This window comes from Chiloscyllium punctatum, chromosome 20 (assembly GCF_047496795.1).
Source record: "Chiloscyllium punctatum isolate Juve2018m chromosome 20, sChiPun1.3, whole genome shotgun sequence".
Taxonomy (NCBI): Eukaryota; Metazoa; Chordata; class Chondrichthyes; order Orectolobiformes; family Hemiscylliidae; genus Chiloscyllium; species Chiloscyllium punctatum.
Genome location: NC_092758.1, coordinates 17767189 through 17786458, shown reverse-complemented (window position 1 = coordinate 17786458; position 19270 = coordinate 17767189). Strand labels below are relative to the sequence as shown.

The 19270-nt window shown below is 41.8% G+C and overlaps 1 protein-coding gene across 4 annotated transcripts in view; it reads right to left on the bottom strand.

Moving 5' to 3' along the window:
• Positions 1–2462: 2462 nt before the first annotated feature.
• The window catches only part of rad50 (RAD50 homolog, double strand break repair protein), a 160337-nt gene continuing 143529 nt past the window's right edge, over positions 2463–19270 (bottom strand). For 3 of the 4 annotated variants that reach the window (XM_072590429.1, XM_072590430.1, XM_072590427.1), the window contains exons 25-26: positions 13648–13781; positions 2463–3040 (exon numbers count right to left, since the gene is read on the bottom strand). In XM_072590429.1, the coding sequence (XP_072446530.1) occupies positions 2854–3040; positions 13648–13781 (321 nt within the window). In that variant the 3' untranslated portion in view covers positions 2463–2853. Of the gene's footprint in view, positions 3041–3063; positions 6055–13647; positions 13782–19270 lie in introns of those variants that run through there. The other variant, XM_072590431.1, reaches the window with a different exon arrangement.

Genomic DNA, 19270 nt, shown 5'->3' with positions numbered 1-19270 from the left:
TTATTTGCTCATAGCCTGGATATAGCACTGACTCCCAAGGTGATACCTTTTACTTTGAGCCAGATAGGTGGGACTAGTTTAGTTTGGGATCATGGTCAGTATAGATTGGTTTAAGTCTGCTTCTGTGCTGTATACCACTATGCTTCTAAAACCGAATATACAATAACATTCCTTCATGTGCCCTCTACACAGTGGGAAGTGAGCAGTGCATTTGGGTAAAGGTATGAAACTGCCTTTACATATACACACACTCTCACAGACACCCACATGCACAGACTCACTTGGTCTCTCTCTCTCTCTCTCTCTCACACACACACACACACACACACACACAGACACACAGAGTGTGGGATGAATTTGTACTTGCAGAATAACATGTTTACTTTGCTCAAAAAATGCATAAATACACATAAGATTCTGTAAATCCCACTTTAGAAATAGAAATAGTCTGACCTAACATTGGGACACAGACAGACTTTAACTTCACACCTTGCAATGAGCTGAGATGGCACCTATTGTTAAAAGCTATCTTGAGAATGTAACTTTAAAGAAGTTCTGGGACTTACATATGAAGGAACGAAACTAACATGATTATTCTAAAAGATGAAAGACTTAAGCTAAATTTGTTTAATATTACATTCCATGACACTGCAATCCTGTTGCTATAAATTCTATGCCTTATGATTTTGCTCCACAACCACCAAATGAAGCAGCAGTGTTTCGAAAGCAAGTGCCTCCAAATAAACCTGTTGGACCATAACCTGGTGTTGTGTGATTTTTAACTTGGTCCACTCCAGTCCAACACTGGTCCTTCCAATGAGTAGCCTAAATATAACTTGTGCATTAATCGCGAAACATAATACTTGAAGCAGAGGACGGGTTATAATCCCAGCCAGACTGTGGTTCGAACACATAACAAACATTAAACTCAAGATCCAATGACACAGCTCCCAGATTCCAGGAATATTAGACTTAAGTGTGGAATACCCTAAAGAAACCAAAGAATACTGTAAAGGCCAAAGTTTTTTTGTGTCTGAGGTAACATACTGATATTGGAAGAGTCAATTTTATTCTCATAAGCTCAAAGCTATAACCTGTACAAGAACAATCCCAGGGTTGAAAATGAAATAGATGCTGTGAAGTATTTTGATACCAGATCACATGAGTGAGTAAGGCTTGCATTCTTCAACTTGTATTTTAATCTTATCTGAAGAAGGTCATTAATTTAAAATGATGTAGTCTCAAATAGTTTGACATCAACAAAAAGAATTTATGTTTCTTGATCACATATTCAAAAAGACCTCCTAAAAATATTGTTTATACATTTTAGAAGATTTAAGCTTTTGTCTTTTGCAATAAAAATTAGTCTAAACTACAAGTTTAGTCTTTTAAGATTCATGCCATTTGGATCCAGAGACTATTCTGATAACCTGCAAGTAGGCTCATAACAAGCTAAAGATTGCCTTGGAAACTTGCTGCTTAAATCATTACATGTGGAAGAATCACAAAATAATGCAACATAAGAGGCCATTTGGCCCATCAGACCTGTCATGGGTAGATTTAACCTTTTAGATATCAGTAAGTTTTTAAACCAAGAATTTAGGGCTGTGCTCTCTTTAGAGGGATATGACTGGTGGCGGTTTAACCTGGGGGGGGGGGGGGGAGGGGGGGCGGTGTTCACCATGCCTCAGGTGAGGCGAGAGAAAGAGGGTCCTTCACGGTAACCTCAGCCAGTGCAAAATGGAGCCCACAATGCTGGCCCACATTGTGTTGCAAACCAGCCAAGTGAGCGGAGATCAATTAGTTGTGAGGCAGTGATGCCAACAGTATGGGTTCAATTCCCTACACAGGCTGAAATTTCCACAACAGACCTCACTGTCACTCCCTATCACCCTTACTCCCTCACTTGACTCCACCACTGTCATGCTCACTCCCTCTCCATTTCACTTACCCCATCATAGTCACACTCACTACCTACTTTCATGCTCTCACTCATGGTCACAGCCACTTCCTCAAAGTCTCTCCTCTTACTCTCACCATCACAAAAACTTCCTCACAGTCACACTCACTCTTCACTGTCATTCTTTTCCCAAACTCTCCCATCGCCTGAGACAGTGTCATTTCTCTCTGATGAGAGAGAGCAGCCCTCTGGTCTGCTAGGATTATGGTGACTTTACCTTTACCAAGAACATATTGCTGAGGCAGTTTTGTGGCTCAATGCTTATGATTTATATGCTTTACTCAGGTACTAATCAAACTTAACGCTGGAGACTGTAACTCATTCTCCTTTGGACTAGGAGAAAAAAGACAAGCATTATGTAAGATGGAATGAGGAATACAGTACAGCAGTGAGATATTTGAGGCAGGGTGAGGAAAGAAACTTCCTTTTGCTGTGAATGCAAAATGGGGCTCTTCAGCTGTTAGGCGAGACTGACCCGGAATAACAACCTGATTGTGAACTATGCTGTTTACTCCATTCACCTTTTATTGAAGAAAAAGTGTCTTAACATTCAAATCATCACAAACCACCTACAATCCAAAAAAGTTGGATTTCTACCTGGCTCCATTCACCTTCCCATGGGCAGGAATCCCACACATGTTGATCTCCGGTTTCTAAATGTCGGAGGAAAATGGAGTAGTGTGAACAAAACCTCATGTATTTCTGAACAGATTGAAACACTGATCATTTTGTAGGCAGTACACTGAAGTTCCATCAATAAGCACAAAATTAATCTTTTGATCACACAGAATGCTGTGAGAAGTGATGAAAAATATAGCTTCAGTTATAGGTCACCACAAAATGTTATCGAGACAAGAATATTTTTACAGGAACAGTAAAATTCATGCACACATTCATGGACCATGAGTGTTCAGGGAGCTGACACTGCACTTCACGATTTCTGAACACTGGTCGATGTTCTTTTTGACTCTGTAGAAGCTTTCAATGTATTGAGAACGACTGAGTAGCTCCACAAAGTCCTCGTCATGAGTGATCACCAGGAGCTGGAAGTTTCGTTGATTTGAGCGACACTTTATTATTCTGCAAAACAGTGGCATTTTATAAATAAATAAAAGACAGAGGGGCTCATCAGTTAATACATGTTACCTTCCACTACTTCTTCCTTGCAAGGACAGGAAAAGCTCAACTCAGAAGAAGCGGTCTCAAATCTCGGTTGTGTGCACTCAGGTTCGACTGTCTACCTGAGTAGACAATGGACATTAGCATTTCACTGCAGCACTAAGTAACTGCTGCACTGTCTGAGCTGTCACCTTTCATACAGGAGGTCAATGCTGCTCCTGATCCTATTTTCAGATGGATACAAAAGATTCCCAGCCACTATTTCAAAAACAGATTCCAGGCTTCTCTCTCGATCTTATCACCAATATCACAAGAACAGGTCAAATGTAAAATTCTGCAGACCTGACATAAAAAACAAATTGCTGGCAAAACTCTGTAGGTCTTGCAGCATCGGTGAAGACAGAAGGAGAGTTAACATTTCAGGGTTCTGAAGACCATACTGGATGCCAAAAGAATAACAGGTTGTTATTTGGTCACACTTTGAATATATCTTCCTTGGCTGTCAGGTCCTGCAGTGGGACTTGAATCCAGAGTTTCTGGCTCAGAGGTAGGGAAGTTACCCACTGGGCCATGAAACCTGCTCATAAAACAGTCTATCTGACCATTTGTTATCAGTAAAATGTTAGCTTCCAGGTTCGCTACAAAAATCAACACTGCAATTCATTAGTTGGAAAGAAATTTAGGGCATCCTGAACCCATGGAGGTGCATTCTAAACAGTCATTATTAATTTTTGTTCTGTACTCAGTGAAGATAAATTTTAAGAGTAGAACAGTTTGCATAGCTTTCAGCAAGGGGATGAGGAATAACAACATAATGTAACTGAACTGAAATGTAAACTCAGGACATCTCATTAGTCACTCATCACTTCAATGCAGCTCTTTGGTGGCTGAAACTTGCTGCTCAAAATTTATTTTGCTACTATAGCCATTGTCGCAGAGGCACCACAGTGATTGGCTGGCACCATGGCAACTGATGTGGGTTTCCTTATCTCTGGTACACAATTACCAGCTTTGTACAGAAGCAAGTTATTTATTGAGCAGTTGATGAGGCAGAAGTAGCATTTAGGAGGATGCCTGAATTGTAGGATACATTACAGTCACAAAATCAAAACACACATTGATCAAGATTGCAGAGTAGAGCAAATTAAGTCAGGGAGTAGAATTGAAGGAGGCAAAAACCACATAAATGTGAAATCTGCAGATGGAATTTAATGCAGACCAGCACAAGGAATTGCACAGGGCAAGGAAGAAGAGGCATCACAACCCACAGATCATGTTCAACACAGCATCGATCTGGATAAGTTCGAGGGATTTCAGACTTGATGCAAAGCACCATTTTCTTTATTCTTTCATGGTACGTGGACGTTGCTGGTAAGGCCAACATTTGTTAGCCGTCACTAATTGCCCTTGAACTTAGTGGCTTGCCAGGCCATTTCAGAAAGCAGTTAAGAGTTAGTGGGGAGGCAATGGCCTCATGATATTCTCACTTGACTGTTAATCCAGAGACCCAGGCAATGATGTGGGGACCTGGGTACAAATCCTGCACGTCGGATGGTGGAATTTGAATTCAATAAATATTCGGAATTAAGAATGGCCATGAATCCACGGCTGATTGTTGGAAAAAACAATCTGGTTCACAAATACACTTTGGAGAAGGAATCTGGCCATCCTGAACTGATCTGGGCTCTATGTTACTCCAGACCACACAGCAATGTGGTTAACTTTTCACTGCCCTCTGTAATTAGTAAATGTTAGCCTAGTCTGTGACACGGTGGGACACGGTGGCACAGTGGTTAGCACTGATGTTTCACAGCGTCTGAGACCCAGGTTCAATTCCTGCCTCAGGTGACTCTGTGTGGAGTTTGCACATTCTCCCCGTATCTGCGTGGGTTTTCTCCGGGTGCTCCGGTTTCCTCCCACAATCCAAAAAATGTGCAGGTTAGGTGAACTGGCCATGCTAAATTGCCCGTATTGTTAGGTGAAGAGGTAAATGTAGGTGAATGGGTCTGGGTGGGTTACGCTTCGGCGGGTTGGTGTGAACTTGTTGGGCCGAAGGGCCTGTTTCCACCTGTAATTAATCTAATCTAATCTAAAACCCCGATCCTGTGAATGAATTCAAAAAAAGTTGATGTGGACTGGTGAACTAGATTTTGTTTTTAAAATGACAATCAACGATGATTCCCTGGTCACCATGACTGAGATGGGCCTTGTCTTCTAGATTTACTCATTGAAATCGCATTTTACAAATGCTATCATAGCATTTAAACCCATGCCCTCAGAGAAATGATGTTGCCCTCTGGATTTCTGCTCTGAGCCTCTGGATTACTAGTTTAACGACATGACTGCTATGCCACCATCTCCCCATTGAAAGCCAATGCAATGTTACTTTTGACAGTTCTATACAGTTGGAGATAGAAGCATTCTAAACTATATTGTATGGTGTGCTGATTAGACTGCACATCCTGAAGTTAGTGTCCACAATAAGCAGGGAGGACACAATGGAGACATTTAGGTTCTGGAGATAGTTTAGCAAAAGTGTGGCCTCAGTTGTTAAGAAGCCTAATTGAAAGATCAAAGGATATGTGTTTCTCAACCTTCGAGAGGAGGCTTCTCAAGTGATTCATGAAGTTCGTAAGAGGTAACATTTGAAGTGGTCATCTACTCAAGAACATACTATTTTTTCCACAACTTGATTTCCTGCATTTTGCTCTAGGACCGTCCCATTTGTAATTTCAATGAGCAATACAACAACAAACAATTGCTGTCTCTCACAAAGTTCCAGCTCTTCTGCCACCATGACTGAAAATTTGCCACTTTTGCCATTGGCTCACTCCCAAGAGCATGTGACCATTTGCAAGAAGACACTGACAACCACCCCGAAGACTCTATTGACTCTGCTACAAAAAAAAAAGGTGAAGAACTGCGGTTGCTGGAAATCAGAAACAAAACCAGGAATTGGTGGGAAACCTCAGCATCTGTGGAGAGAAAGCAGAGTTAACATTTAGGGTCCAGTGACCCTTCTTCAGAACTGATACCCTCAGTATGTACATATCACATACAATATATGCTAACTAGTCTTCAGTGGCATTTTTAATGGAACAAAATGGTCCTAGGCACTTTCAGAACAGCCACACAAGGTGGTATTGAGAGAGATGATCAGCAGCTTTTCCAAAGAGACAGGTTTACAGAGGGAATTTAGAAGAGGAGAGAGCAGGACAACGACGCAATTCAGTGATCTCAAAGCATTTCAGGGCTAGAAGAGATTACAGATACCACGAGGAGTGAGACAACAGGGCAATTTGAAGATAATAATATGAATTACAAACAAATACAATATATGTACCCCACATGCAAAGTTTTCTCACGTCAAAGGTTACATTTGTAAAATTAATTTTAAATTGTGAAGGAACAAGGTGATAAAGGATTCAAACAAAAACAGAAATTGCTGGAGAAACTCAGCAGATCTGGTTGCACCTGTCGAAAGAAAGCAGAATTAACAGAGTTCTGTGACCCTTCTTCAGAACAAGCTAAAAATTCAAACATGAGTTCAGAAGAATAAGTGGGAATCTCTTAGAAATCTTCAAAATTCTAACACAACGAGACAGGGTAGACATAGGAAAGATATTCCTGATGACCAAAGAGTCTAGAACCAGGGGTTATAAGATATAGGATAGGCGATTTAAGATTGAGATGAGGAAAAGTTTCTTCCCAAAGACTGGTGAGCCTGTGGAATTCTCGAACACAGAAAGCAATTGAGGCCAAAACATGGAATGTTTTCAAGGGGGGATTAGATATAATTCTTAATATAAAGGGATCAAAGAATATAGGGAGAAAGTAGGGTAATGAGATGTATGAAGGGCTTCATTCCTGATGAGGGGCTTTTGCCCAAAACGTTGATTCATCTGCTCCTCAGATGCTGTCTGACCTGCTGTGCTTTTCCAGCACCACTCTAATCATGACTCTAATCTCCAGCATCTGCAGTACCCCACCTCCGCCTCGTAAGCTGGATGATCAGCCATGGTCATATTGAAAGGTGGGGCAGACTTGAAGGACCAAATAGCCTACTCCTGTTCCTATTTTCTATGTTTTACATTGTGGATGCATGACCATGCCTGTTCTAATGCAACTTGTGACAAATCCTACCGTATATGACCAAGGCTCAACTTTAAACTGGCTGTTTATGAATTAATTCAGTGAATGAATGGAAGAATTCTCCCAGTATACTGAGTAGTGGCTACCATCCCTCTCCTCTGATGACAGACACCTTCACAATTTAGAATTAATGTCAGCAATGCAATATGTTCAGAAGGAACACCTCAAATTGCGGATTAGAAAATATGAGGATGATGAGACAGCCAATAAAATTGTGCTTAAAAGTCTGAGTGACCTTTTGAGGACCTTTAATATGAGTAATAAAAATGTGTGTTCAATCTTCTAAATCATAAAAGTACATTCATTAGTATTAGTACAATTGTCGAATATCCTGAATTAAGACTGAACTTTCATTTTGCTTGGGTTAATCTAACCACCAGAGTTTGAAATAAATTGCACAATGCAAGACACCTGCAAAACGACAAAAATAATACTGCCTGTGACCAAAGATGTAATTTGCTGTCAGAGTACAAATGTGCATCTTGTAAGGAGTTCCTTTTTTACTGAATGATTATTCTTTGTAAACTAGTTTAATTAATTTGGTCAGTTCTGGATGAAATAGCACTGATATAAAATATATCGACCTGATCTGAAGATAAATGGAACCAAAACATTGGACACCACACTAGACATGTACTCTTACCAGGATGGGTAGATGGGGAAGATACATATTATTTTAAGAATGAAACTTGAAGCAGGAGTAGGCCACTGTTCAACATGATTCTGGATTAGTGGTGCTGGAAGAGCACAGCAGTTCAGGCAGCATCCAAGGAGCTTCGAAATCAACGTTTCGGGCAAAAGCCCTTCATCAGGAAACGTTGATTTCGAAGCTCCTCGGATGCTGCCTGAACTGCTGTGCTCTTCCAGCACCATTAATCCAGAATCTGGTTTCCAGCATCTCCAGTCATTGTTTTTACCTCGCTGTTCAACATGATCACAGTCGATCCTCTATCTCAACAGAATATTCCCACTCTATTTCCAGGTCTCTTGATGGCTTTAATATCTAAAGATTTATCAATCTCTTTCTTGAACATACTCAGTAACAGGCCCTAATAGCCTTCTCTAGTATTAAATTTCACAAGTTCACTATTGTTTATTATTCCTATGTGGCATGGGCGTCACTGGCTGGCCAGCATTTATTGCCTATCTCTATTCCCTTCAGAAGATGATGGTGAGCTGCCTTCTTGAATTGTTGCTGTAGGCTAACCCACAATGCTCTTAGACTGGGAATTCCAGGATTTTGACACAATGAAAGTGAAGGAACAATGATATGTTTCTAAGTTAGGATGGTGAGTGGTTTGGAGGTGAACTTGTGGTTAGTGGTCTTCCCATGCATCTGCTGTCCTTGTCCTTCTCGATGGAAGTGGTCACAGGTTTAGAAGGTGCTGTAAAAGGATCTTTGGTGAACTTCTGCAGTGCATCTTGTAGATAGCACAAGCTGCTGTTACTGAGTGTCTGCGGTGGAGGGAGTGGATGCTTGTGGATGTGACGTCAATCAAGTAGACTGCTTTGTCCTGGATCGTGTCAAGTTTCTTGAGTGCTGTTAAGGCTGCACTCATCCAGACAAGTGGGAAGTATTCCATTCACTCCTGCCTTGTCCACATGGTGGACAGGTTTTGGGGAGTCAGGTGTGTTACTTACCTAGCCTCTGACTTGTAGCCAGTGTATTGATATGGCATGTCCAGTTGAGCTTCTGGTCATGGTAACCCAAGGATGTTATTAGTGGGGGATTCAGTGATGGCAATACTGTTGAATGTCATGGGGCAGTGATTATTGGAGAGGATTGTTGCCTGACATTTGTGTGGTGCAAAAGTTACTTGCCATTTGTCAGCATAAGTCTGGATATTGTCCAGATCTTGTTACATTTGAACATGGACTGCTTCAGTATGAGAAGTCACGAATGGTGCTGAACATTGTGCAATTGTTGGCACCCACTTCTGACCTTGTGCTGGACAGAAAGTCATTGATGAAGCAGCTGATGATTGGGCATAGAATGCTACCCTCAGGAACACCTGCAGAGACACCTAGAGCTGAGATGATTGACCTTCAACAACCACAGTCATCTTTCTATGTGTCAGGTACACCTATGAGCAGAGATTTTATCCTCTGATATCTATTGATTCCAGTTTTGCCACACTCAGTTGAATGCAGCTTTGACATCAAGGGCTGTCACTCTCATCTCACTTCTGGTCAGTCCAGTTTTATGTCAAGACTTTGTAGTGGTTGATATAACCGAGTGGCTCACTGGACCATTTCAGACAGCAGTTGAGAATCAACCAAATTGTTGTAGGTCTGGTGTCACATGTAGGCCGGACTAGGTGAGGATAGCAGATTTCGTTCCTTGAAATGAGCCAGATGAGTTTTTCTGACAGTCCACAATGGTTTCATAGCCCTCAGTAGATTCTTAATTCTAGATTTTTAAAAATTGAATTAAAACTTTGGAATTTGAATTCAATAAAAGCCATGATGGGATTTGAACCTGGGTTTCTCCAACATTAGTTGAGTTTCTCGGTTAATAATCTGGTGTTCGAGGCTGATGGCCTCCCTTTTGAGTGCAGAATTATTTCTTTGTCTCAGATCTAAATGGCCTACCCCATTTCCCATATCCTGAGACAGTGATCCCTGGTTCTAGACTGCCCAACAAGGGGAAACATCCACCTCTGCAGCTTGTCTTTTGAGACATTTTATCATTTCATACATTTCCATCAGATCCCTTCTCATTCTTTTACATTCTAGTGAATACAAGGCTGGTTGAACCAATCTGTCCTCTTATGAGCTTCCTGCTACCCCAGACACCAGCCGAGTGAACCTCTACTGCACTCTCTCTCACTGAAGAAGAATAGCCTCTCATTGGCAGAGAGGCCACAAATGCACACCATACTCCAGGTGTGATCTCACCATGGCCCTGTACAACTGCAGTAAGGCATTCCTGCTCGGGCACTTGAATCCTCTCGATAACGAGGCCAACATGCAATCAAACTTTCTGATTGTTTACTGCGGATGTCTGTCTTTTATTGTCTGGTATTTCCAAGACACCATTACACACGCACATTTCCCAATATAACACCATTTAAATAATACTCTGTATTTCTGTTTTTCGCACTGAAGTGTACGACTTTACATTTATTCATATTATACTGCATCTGACGTGTTTGTTCACACAATCAATTTGTCGAAATCACCTTAAAGCCTCTCAGCATCCTTCTCATGACCTCATTGAGCTTCGTGTCATCAGCAAAGTAGGAAATGTTTAATTTTATTCCGTCACCAAGTAATCTCCCTCGTTCATATATATTGTGAATAGCCTCCCTGAATATTATCTTATCAACTAGATAATCCAAGTTTCTTTATAAGCATCCTTCACACATGTTACCATCAAACTGGCACAACTTAGTAAGGGGAAAGGTGCTCGAATTCAATCTAATCAGTAGCTGTTTGGTAAAAATCTCATTGTAAATCTTGCACGTCAATGATGAATAAACTAGATTAATCTTTGAAAGAAATACATCTTATTATGGATGTACTGGTTCTGAAGAAAGTAAAACATAGCTCCCAAGAGCGATACCTGGACTTCAGAAGTTATGAGGAGACATTATACAAACTAGGCCTGTTTTCTCTAGAATTTAGAAGGTTAAAAGGTAATCTGATTGAAATCTTCAAGATATTAACAAGAAAATAAAGAGAAACTATTCCTATCGGCTGGGGATTCTGGAATTAGGGGGCATAGTCTGAGAATTAGGGACAGGCCATTCAGGTGCGCTGTAAGGAAGCATTTCTACACACAAAGGGTGGTAGAGGTTTGGAACACTCGTTCACAATCAGGAACTGATGCTAGATCAGTTGTTAATTTTAAATCTGAGATAGACTCATTTTTGCTAAACAAACGTATCAAGGGATAAGGGCCAAAGGCCGTTATACAAAGTTAGGCCACAGATCAGCCATGATCGCAGTGAATGGTGGAACTGGCTTGAGGGGCTGAATGGCCTGCTCCTGTTCTTATGCAAGGGGAATAAGCTGCTTCTGAATATCCCTGAAAGATGTCAGGAGAGTAGACGAAGTGAATGATCCATGTGGCTACAAATCTGCCGAAGATCTTCACATCATCAGAAATAAATAACTAGTTAGGGGAAGTGATTAAATCCTCTCTTTTTGGAAATGGGCTTTGCCTGGAACTTGTGTGATGTCAGAACAGAAAACTGCCAGAGAAACTCAGCAGGTCTGGCTGTATCTGTATAGACAGAAACAACTTAATGCTTCAAGTCTAACGACTCTTCTTCAGAACTCTAAATCTGAAGAAACCATTGGACTCAATGGTTAACTTTGTTTCTCTCTCCACACATCTGATTGATTTCTCCAGTACTTTTCTGTTTTTATTTCACATTCCCAGCCTCCACAGTGTTTTGCTTCCACTTGTCAGATGTGGGTTGGTCTCAATTGGGGTGTTTAGATCTAGCTCTGGGGTACCACAGTTTGGAAAAGATGTGAGAGAAAGAGAGAGTTTAGAAAGTCCCAGTGATCAACAACTTCAGTTGCACAGAAAGACTGGAGAAGCTTAGACAAGAGTACATTGAGATGAAGATTTTATCAATGTACTCAGATCATGAGGAGTTTGGACAGAGCAGAAAGGCAAAAGCTGTTCACATTGATAAAAGGATCAAGAATGAGGGAGCACAGATTTAAGGTAATGAACAAGACAAGCAATAGAACATAGAACAATACAGCACAGAACAGGCCCTTCGGCCCACGATGTTGTGCTGAACATTTGTCCTAGCTTAAGCACCCATCCATGTACCTATCCAATTGCCGCTTAAAGGTCACCAATGATTCTGACTCTGCCACTCCCACAGGCAGCGCATTCCATGCCCCCACCACTCTCTGGGTAAAGAACCTACCCCTGATATCCCCCCTATACCTTCCACCCTTCACCTTAAATTTATGTCCCCTTGTAACACACTGTTGTACCCGGGAAAAAAGTTTCTGACTGTCTACTCTATCTATTCCTCTGATCATCTTATAAACCTCTATCAAGTCACCCCTCATCCTGCGCCGTTCCAATGAGAAAAGGCCTAGCACTCTCAACCTATCCTCGTACGACCTATTCTCCATTCCGGGCAACATCCTGGTAAATCTTCTCTGCACACTCTCCAAAGCTTCCACATCTTTCCTAAAGTGAGGTGACCAGAACTGCATACAGTACTCCAAATAAAAACACTAAGAGAGACTTCTTCATATAGCCAATGCACTGCCTGAAATTGTGGTGGAGATAAGCTCAACTGAGGTACTCAAAAGGGAATTTGATTAGAAACATAGAAAATCTCTGCAGGAGTAGGCCATTTGGCCCTTTCAGCCTGCACTGCTATTCAATATGATTATGGCTGATCAGGCAATCTCAATGTCCCATTCCTTCTGTCTCCCCACACGCCTTGATCCCTGTAGCTGCAAGGGCCACGTCCAGCTCCCTTCTGGACATATCTAATGAACTGGCCCCAACAGCTTCCTGTGGGAGAGAATTCCATAGGTCCACAACTCAGAGTGAAGAAACTCTTCCTCATCGCAGTTCTGAATGGCTTACCTCTCATTCTGAGACTACGATTATGATAAATGGATAAGAGTTGGGGAGGGAGATGCTCACTTGGACAGTTGGCAAATACAGCAATCCAAATGGCCTTCTGCTGTGCTGGAAAAATGCTGTGATCTTGAATGGGTGAGATGAAGGAGGCCAGCTTAAGAGGCATCAGAATTGCTGTGCTTGGAGGGCACTATGACACAGATGAGGGTTTTCAGCAGTGGACAGACCGGGGTATGATAGTGAATGATGCTGTGAAAGTGGAATTGGGCAGCCTCAGTGCAATAAAACAGGGCAAGCAATCGAAACCTCAGTACAGGGTCACCGTCAGGTTTAACCTGACACAGTGCCCAGGGAAAGCGATAGAATTGCTGGCAAGGGTATTGTCCGACATTCTAAGATAATGACTCTCATCTTATCAACGATTAGTCAGAGGAAATTGCAGTTCACCCAAAATTGGATGTTTGGTAAGCAACCTGAGAAGCTCGAGATAATGGGGGACTGTAAGAGTGGTTTCGAAGACTGGTTCACATGAAATTTGAAAATAAAAAAAGATGGAAACATCCAAACTGAAAGCGTCAGTTTTGGCTCAGTGGCCCTGCTTCTGAACCCAAAGATCTTGGGTTCAAGTCTCATGTTAGAACTTTCAGCACACAATCTCAAAAGACACTTCAGTGGAGTCCTGGGCAGTGTGGCTGAGTACTGGGTGATGCAGTTACACAGTTAATTAGCATATGGAAGGAAAGATAATGAATTGACGAAGTGATATGCAAGTTCAACATGATACAGAGTGCCTCAGGTCCCTGCAAATTAAATTTTTCCAAGAGGTCACAGAATTTGGAAAACTTACTCGACCAGGGCGTGAGCCAAGGATTCAATGTTCTCTCGGTCTAAGTTTGTGGTTGGTTCATCCAGTGCAAGGATTCCACAATTCAGGCAGAAGGTCTCAGCCAGAGCCAGACGGATAATGAGTGAGGCAAGGACCTGAAACGGCGTATGACAAGAGATCATTAAATAGACCAGCACAGAGATGATGGGCTGAACAGTTTCCTACGAATGCCTTTAACTATCTGATTTGGTGCAAAACTATCAGCAATTTACATTAAACTTGTACTACTGGATAAACTAATCTTACAATGATATTAATGAATACGTAACGCCACTAGTAAGTCAGAAAATAGGAACATAAAAACAGGAGCAGACCATTCAGCCCTTCAAGCCTATTCCACTATTTAATGACATCATGGCTGATCTGTTGGTCTAACTACATATATCTGCTTTTGGCCTATATCCCTCAATACCTTTGCTAAAGAAAAAGAAAAAATCTCAGATTTACAATTCAGGTTTGGAACTCTCTTCCATTGCAATTTGTGGAAGAGAGTTCCAAACACATACCATCCTGGAGAAATCCAGTAGACATGGTAGTATCTACAGACAGAGAAAAAGAGCTAATGTTCTGAACCAGTCTAACTCTTTGGAAGATTCTTCTTTCAAACTTCCATCATCTGTAGTATTTTACTTTTGCAATTTTTGTTGGGGTTGAAGTAGCTTGTGTTTTTGAAAGATTTACTTGACTGTCTAGTCTCGACAATGAAGTAACCACCATATGGATGTTAGTTGTGGGTTACTGGGTACTCACATTGGAATTCCCTTACTTGCGTCACTGTGTCTCTCTACAGCTGATGGACTGCAGTGATTTAAGGTGCCAACTCAACAACACCTTCTCTAGGGCAATTAGGGATGAGCAATAAATATTGAGATGCTCACATCCCAAGAAACATTTTTAAAATGACTGTAAGTCAGAGACTATAGTATCAAATCCTACTCAACACTTTTCTCTCAGCTTGATTGGGTATAAACACTGGCATGAACCTGTTGGTCAGGGTGCTTTACACACTTTACAATATCTATTTACTACTTTATTAAAATTAACTTCAGCAAGGCGATTGTGACAAGAAATGAATATTTCACCTTCGTTTATTTCTCATTTTTTAAAGCATTTTGATTCTAATAATTACAATAAGAAACTTAACGCTTCATTAAGCTAGTTTTCTGAACACTTTTAATTCATTACTTGTTAATGGTGTCAATCCAGTTATTAGAGCAATGCCATTATCAGTTTGACACATCATATTCAGCCCTCAATCTCTATTCTGTAGAACTTGTACCAATACATGCTTCAGCCAATTTGATCTGAACGTACCTTCAGCAAAACGCACAAGAAAATCCGAACAGCAATTTTGTTAACTTCAAACTAAAGTTTAATTATTAAATAAGAAATACAGCACAGAAAACATAGCAATAAGTGAGTCCGTCACTTTAATAAATTTCTGTATTCTTGCTTCTCAAAGGAAGTGTTTGAGAAATGCCAGTCTGGGTTTAAAAGAAGCTAAATATTTGGCCTGTTAACCCCTGGTTTCTGGGTATTTTAAAAACAATTCTTTCTGGGGAACGAGTGTTTTAGGAGCAAGGTGTTTGTTGCCCATCCTTTGAACATAGTGTTCAGTCATTTCAGAGGACAGTTGTGAGTCAACCAAATTACTGTGGACCTGGCGTCACCCATAGACCAGATCAGTTCAAGATGGCAGATACCCTTCTTAAAAGGGCAGAAGTGAACCAAATTGCTTTTTATGATTATCAATCACAATTTGACTATTGAGGGACCAACATTCTTGTGGGACGGTTTGCAAGTGCTGTTGGGAGGAGTTTAAACTAGTTTAGCAGGGGAAGGGGACACAGTGTGTTAGTTCAATAGAGATACAGCATACCTTAGAAAAGGAAGCTTAAAAATGTTTTGCTGGAAAAGCGCAGCAGGTCAGGCAGCATCAAAGGAACAGGAGAATCGTCGTTTCGGGCATTAGCCCTTCTTCTTCTACTCCTTTGATGCCGCCTGACCTGCTGCGCTTTTTCAGCAACACATTTGTAAGCTCTGATCTCCAGCATCTGCAGTCCTCACTTTTTCCTCAGAAAAGGAACCCAGGCACAGGGAGAACAGACATTTAAGTCTCAAGCAAGTAAGGTGAGGCTAGATGGTCTCTATTTTCGTGACAGGCGTATTATAGGTAAAACAGATGAGTTAAGGGTGTGGTTGACTCGAGGGATTGCAATGTCGTTGCCATCACAGTGATGTGGTTGACGGAGGGACAGGATTGGCAAATCAACATGCCAGGGTGTGGAATCTTCAGGCAAGACAAGGAAAGTGTGTAAAAGTGGAGCTGGTGTTATCTGATGAATGAAGGGGTCAGTTACTGCAGTGAGGAGAACATATATCTTGAAAAGGGTAGCAAATGTTAAAAGGGGACAGTCATACTGATAGGAGTGTACTATAGGCCACAAGCAGTGGGCAATAGAGCAGCAGATGTGTTGACAATTCACTGAGGTGTATAATCGATTAACTGTATGAGGGAATTTCAATTATCAACTTTAATTGGGATAAACATAGTCTAAAGGGTTTAGAAGGGGCAAATTACTTGAAATATATTCAGGACAGCTTTTTATATCAACACGTGGAAGATCCTAACAAGGATCTATGGTGCAGGGCTGTACTTAATTCTGGGGAATAAAGCTGAACAAGTGTTCGAGGTGGCAGTGGGAGCATTTTAATTATAGTGACCACAACACCATAGATTTTAACTTTGTTCTGGAAAAGGAAAGAAATAGTCTGCCAAAATGCTTTTTGGATTGGTGGTGGGGTGGGGGTTAAAATAATGATATGGAGGTGCTGATTTTGGAGTGGGGTGGACAAAGTCAGAAGTCACATGTTACTTCACGGACGAAGGAACAGCGCTCCGAAAGCTTATATTTCAAATGAACCTGTTGGTCTATAAGCTGCTGTTGTGTGACTTCTGACTTTGTCCACCCCACTCCAAAATCAGCACCTCCATATCATTATTAAGACAAGGAAGGATCTGGCCAAAGGTGACGAGGAACAGCTACTTGTGGGTAAGTCTACAGCAGAACAGTGAAAGGTGTTTGAAAAGAAATGGCGGGGGGGGGGGGGGGGGGGGGGGGTGGTGGGTGGGTGGAGTGGCAAGTATAGACCCAAAATATTCCCTTTAGGGTGAAATATAGGAGCAACAAGCCAAGACAGGCCTGGATGTCGAGGAATATACAGAACTGGAAGCAAAGAGAGCAAATCATGGAAAGCCCCAGTGGAGTACAGTAAGTCCAGGAGGGTCTTCAGAACATAAGACCATGGCTGTTCATTTTGTGAACTCAGCCTCCACTTATCTGCCCGTTCACCATAACCCTTAATTCCTTTACTATTCAAACATCTATCGTTGCCCTTAAAAACATTCAATGAGGTGGCCTGAACTGCTTTCAAGGGGCAGGGAATTCCAAAGATTCACAACTTTGGTTAAAGGCATTTCTCCTCAATTCAATCAGAAATCTGCACCCCTTATTTTGAGGTGATGCCCCCTAGTTCTAGTTTCACCTGCCAAGGGAAACAGCCTCCCTGCTTCCATATTATCTAATCCTTTGTAATTTTATATGTTTCCACAAGATCCCCCTCATTATTCTAAATTCCAATCAGTGTAGTCCCAGTCTACTCAATCTCTCCTTAAAAGCCAATCTTCTCAACTTCGGAATTAACCTAGCGAACCTCCCTCTGCATCCACTCCAGTGCCACTACTTCTTTTCTCGAATGAGGAGACCAAAACTATTCACCAGATGTGGCCTCAGCAGCACCCTATACAGCTGCAGCACACCCTCCCTGTTTTCAAACTCAATCCCTCCAACAATATCCTTTTACCATCTTAATTACCTGCTGCACCTGCAAGCCAACATTCTGTAATTCAATCACGAGGATAGCAATTAGGAGATCAAAAAGGGGACATGAAAAAACAAATCACTGGCAGGCAAGATTAGGAGGAATCCTGAGGTGTTCTACAAGTATCACAAGGGGAAAGGAATAGCCAGAGAAAGAATAGGGCTGAAACTGTCATTGCCGAAAAACCCATTGGGGTGAATAATTTCCTTCGGTAAAGAAATCTGTCATCCTCACCCTAGTCTGGCCCACGTGAGACTCCAGACATAAGTTATGTGGACGACTTGCAACTGCCCATTGAAATGGCCTAGCAAGCCATTCAGATGTATCAATAGCTACAAAATCTCAGAAATGAAACTGAAAGGATCATCTGGCATTAACCCAGACACTGGAACAAACAACGGCAGAAACAGCCTTGCCGACCCTGAGAAGTTATCCTTACTAGTATCTGAGGGCTAGTGCCAAAATTGGAACCATGATGGATAAATATATGGATAATAATGGAATAGTGTAGGTTAGATAGGCTTCAGATCGGTTTCACAGGTCAGTGCTACATCGAGGGCCGAAGGTCCTGTATTGTGCTATATTGTTCTATGTTTTATATGTAGGGGTGCTGGTGTTGGACTGGGGTGGATGAAGTTAATAATAAAAAAAATCGCACAATACTAGGTTATAGTCCACCAGGTTTGTTTATTCCCTACTGTGTGGAAACTGGTCCTTCAGCCCAACAAGTCCACACAGACCCTCCGAAGAGTAACCCACCCAGTCCCATTTCCTTGTGACTCATGTACCCAACACTACGGGCGAGTTAGCATGGCCAATTCACCTGAGTTGCACATCTTTGGACTGTGGGAGGAAACTGGAGGTGTGTGTGTCTGTGTGTGTGTGGGGGTCTGCGTGTGGGGGTCTGCGTGTGGGGGTCTGCGTGTGGGGGTCTGCGTGTGGGGGTCTGCGTGTGGGGGTCTGCGTGTGGGGGTAGCTTGCAGCATTTCATGTAGGCAGCTCACCAAGGGCAACAAGAGAGGAAATAAATGCTGGCCAGCCAGTAACACTTATATTCCACAAGTGAAAAAGTTACTTCACACCTTGTCTTTTTGTCTGATTAAAAAAAATGCACATAAGAAGCTAGCCAATAAGGAAGAAAGACCATATGAAAGAAACAAATGTTGTTGGAAAGATGATAGCAGTAGTATTAAAAAGAAAGATTGCTGGGAAGAAACTGATGCTCACAACAAAGATAGAACTTGGGGTTCGATTTCACCCTCGGGCGACTGTCTGTATGCAGTTGCACATGCTCCCCTTGTCTGCACAAGTTTCCTCTGGGTGCTCCAGTTTCTTCCCACAGTCCAAAGATATGCAGGTTTGGTGGACTGGCCATGCTAAATTGCCCATACTGTCCCGAGATGTGCAGGCTTCTGTGGGCGAGCCATGGGAAATACAGGGTACAGAGCGAGGGTAAAAAGGTAGGTCTGGGCGGGATGTTATTCTGAGGGTCCATGTGGACTCGATGGGCCGAATGGCCTACTCCCACACTCTAGGGATGCTATGATTGTATCTTATGAATTTTTAAAAAGTGCAAGACAAAAACTTTGAGGAAACAAAAATCAGAACATCCTCACTGCACTTTTGACAGAAAACTTGTTTAGCTAATCCATCAGGTATTGCCCATTCAACACCTCAGACAGGAAACATGAGATTATTGACC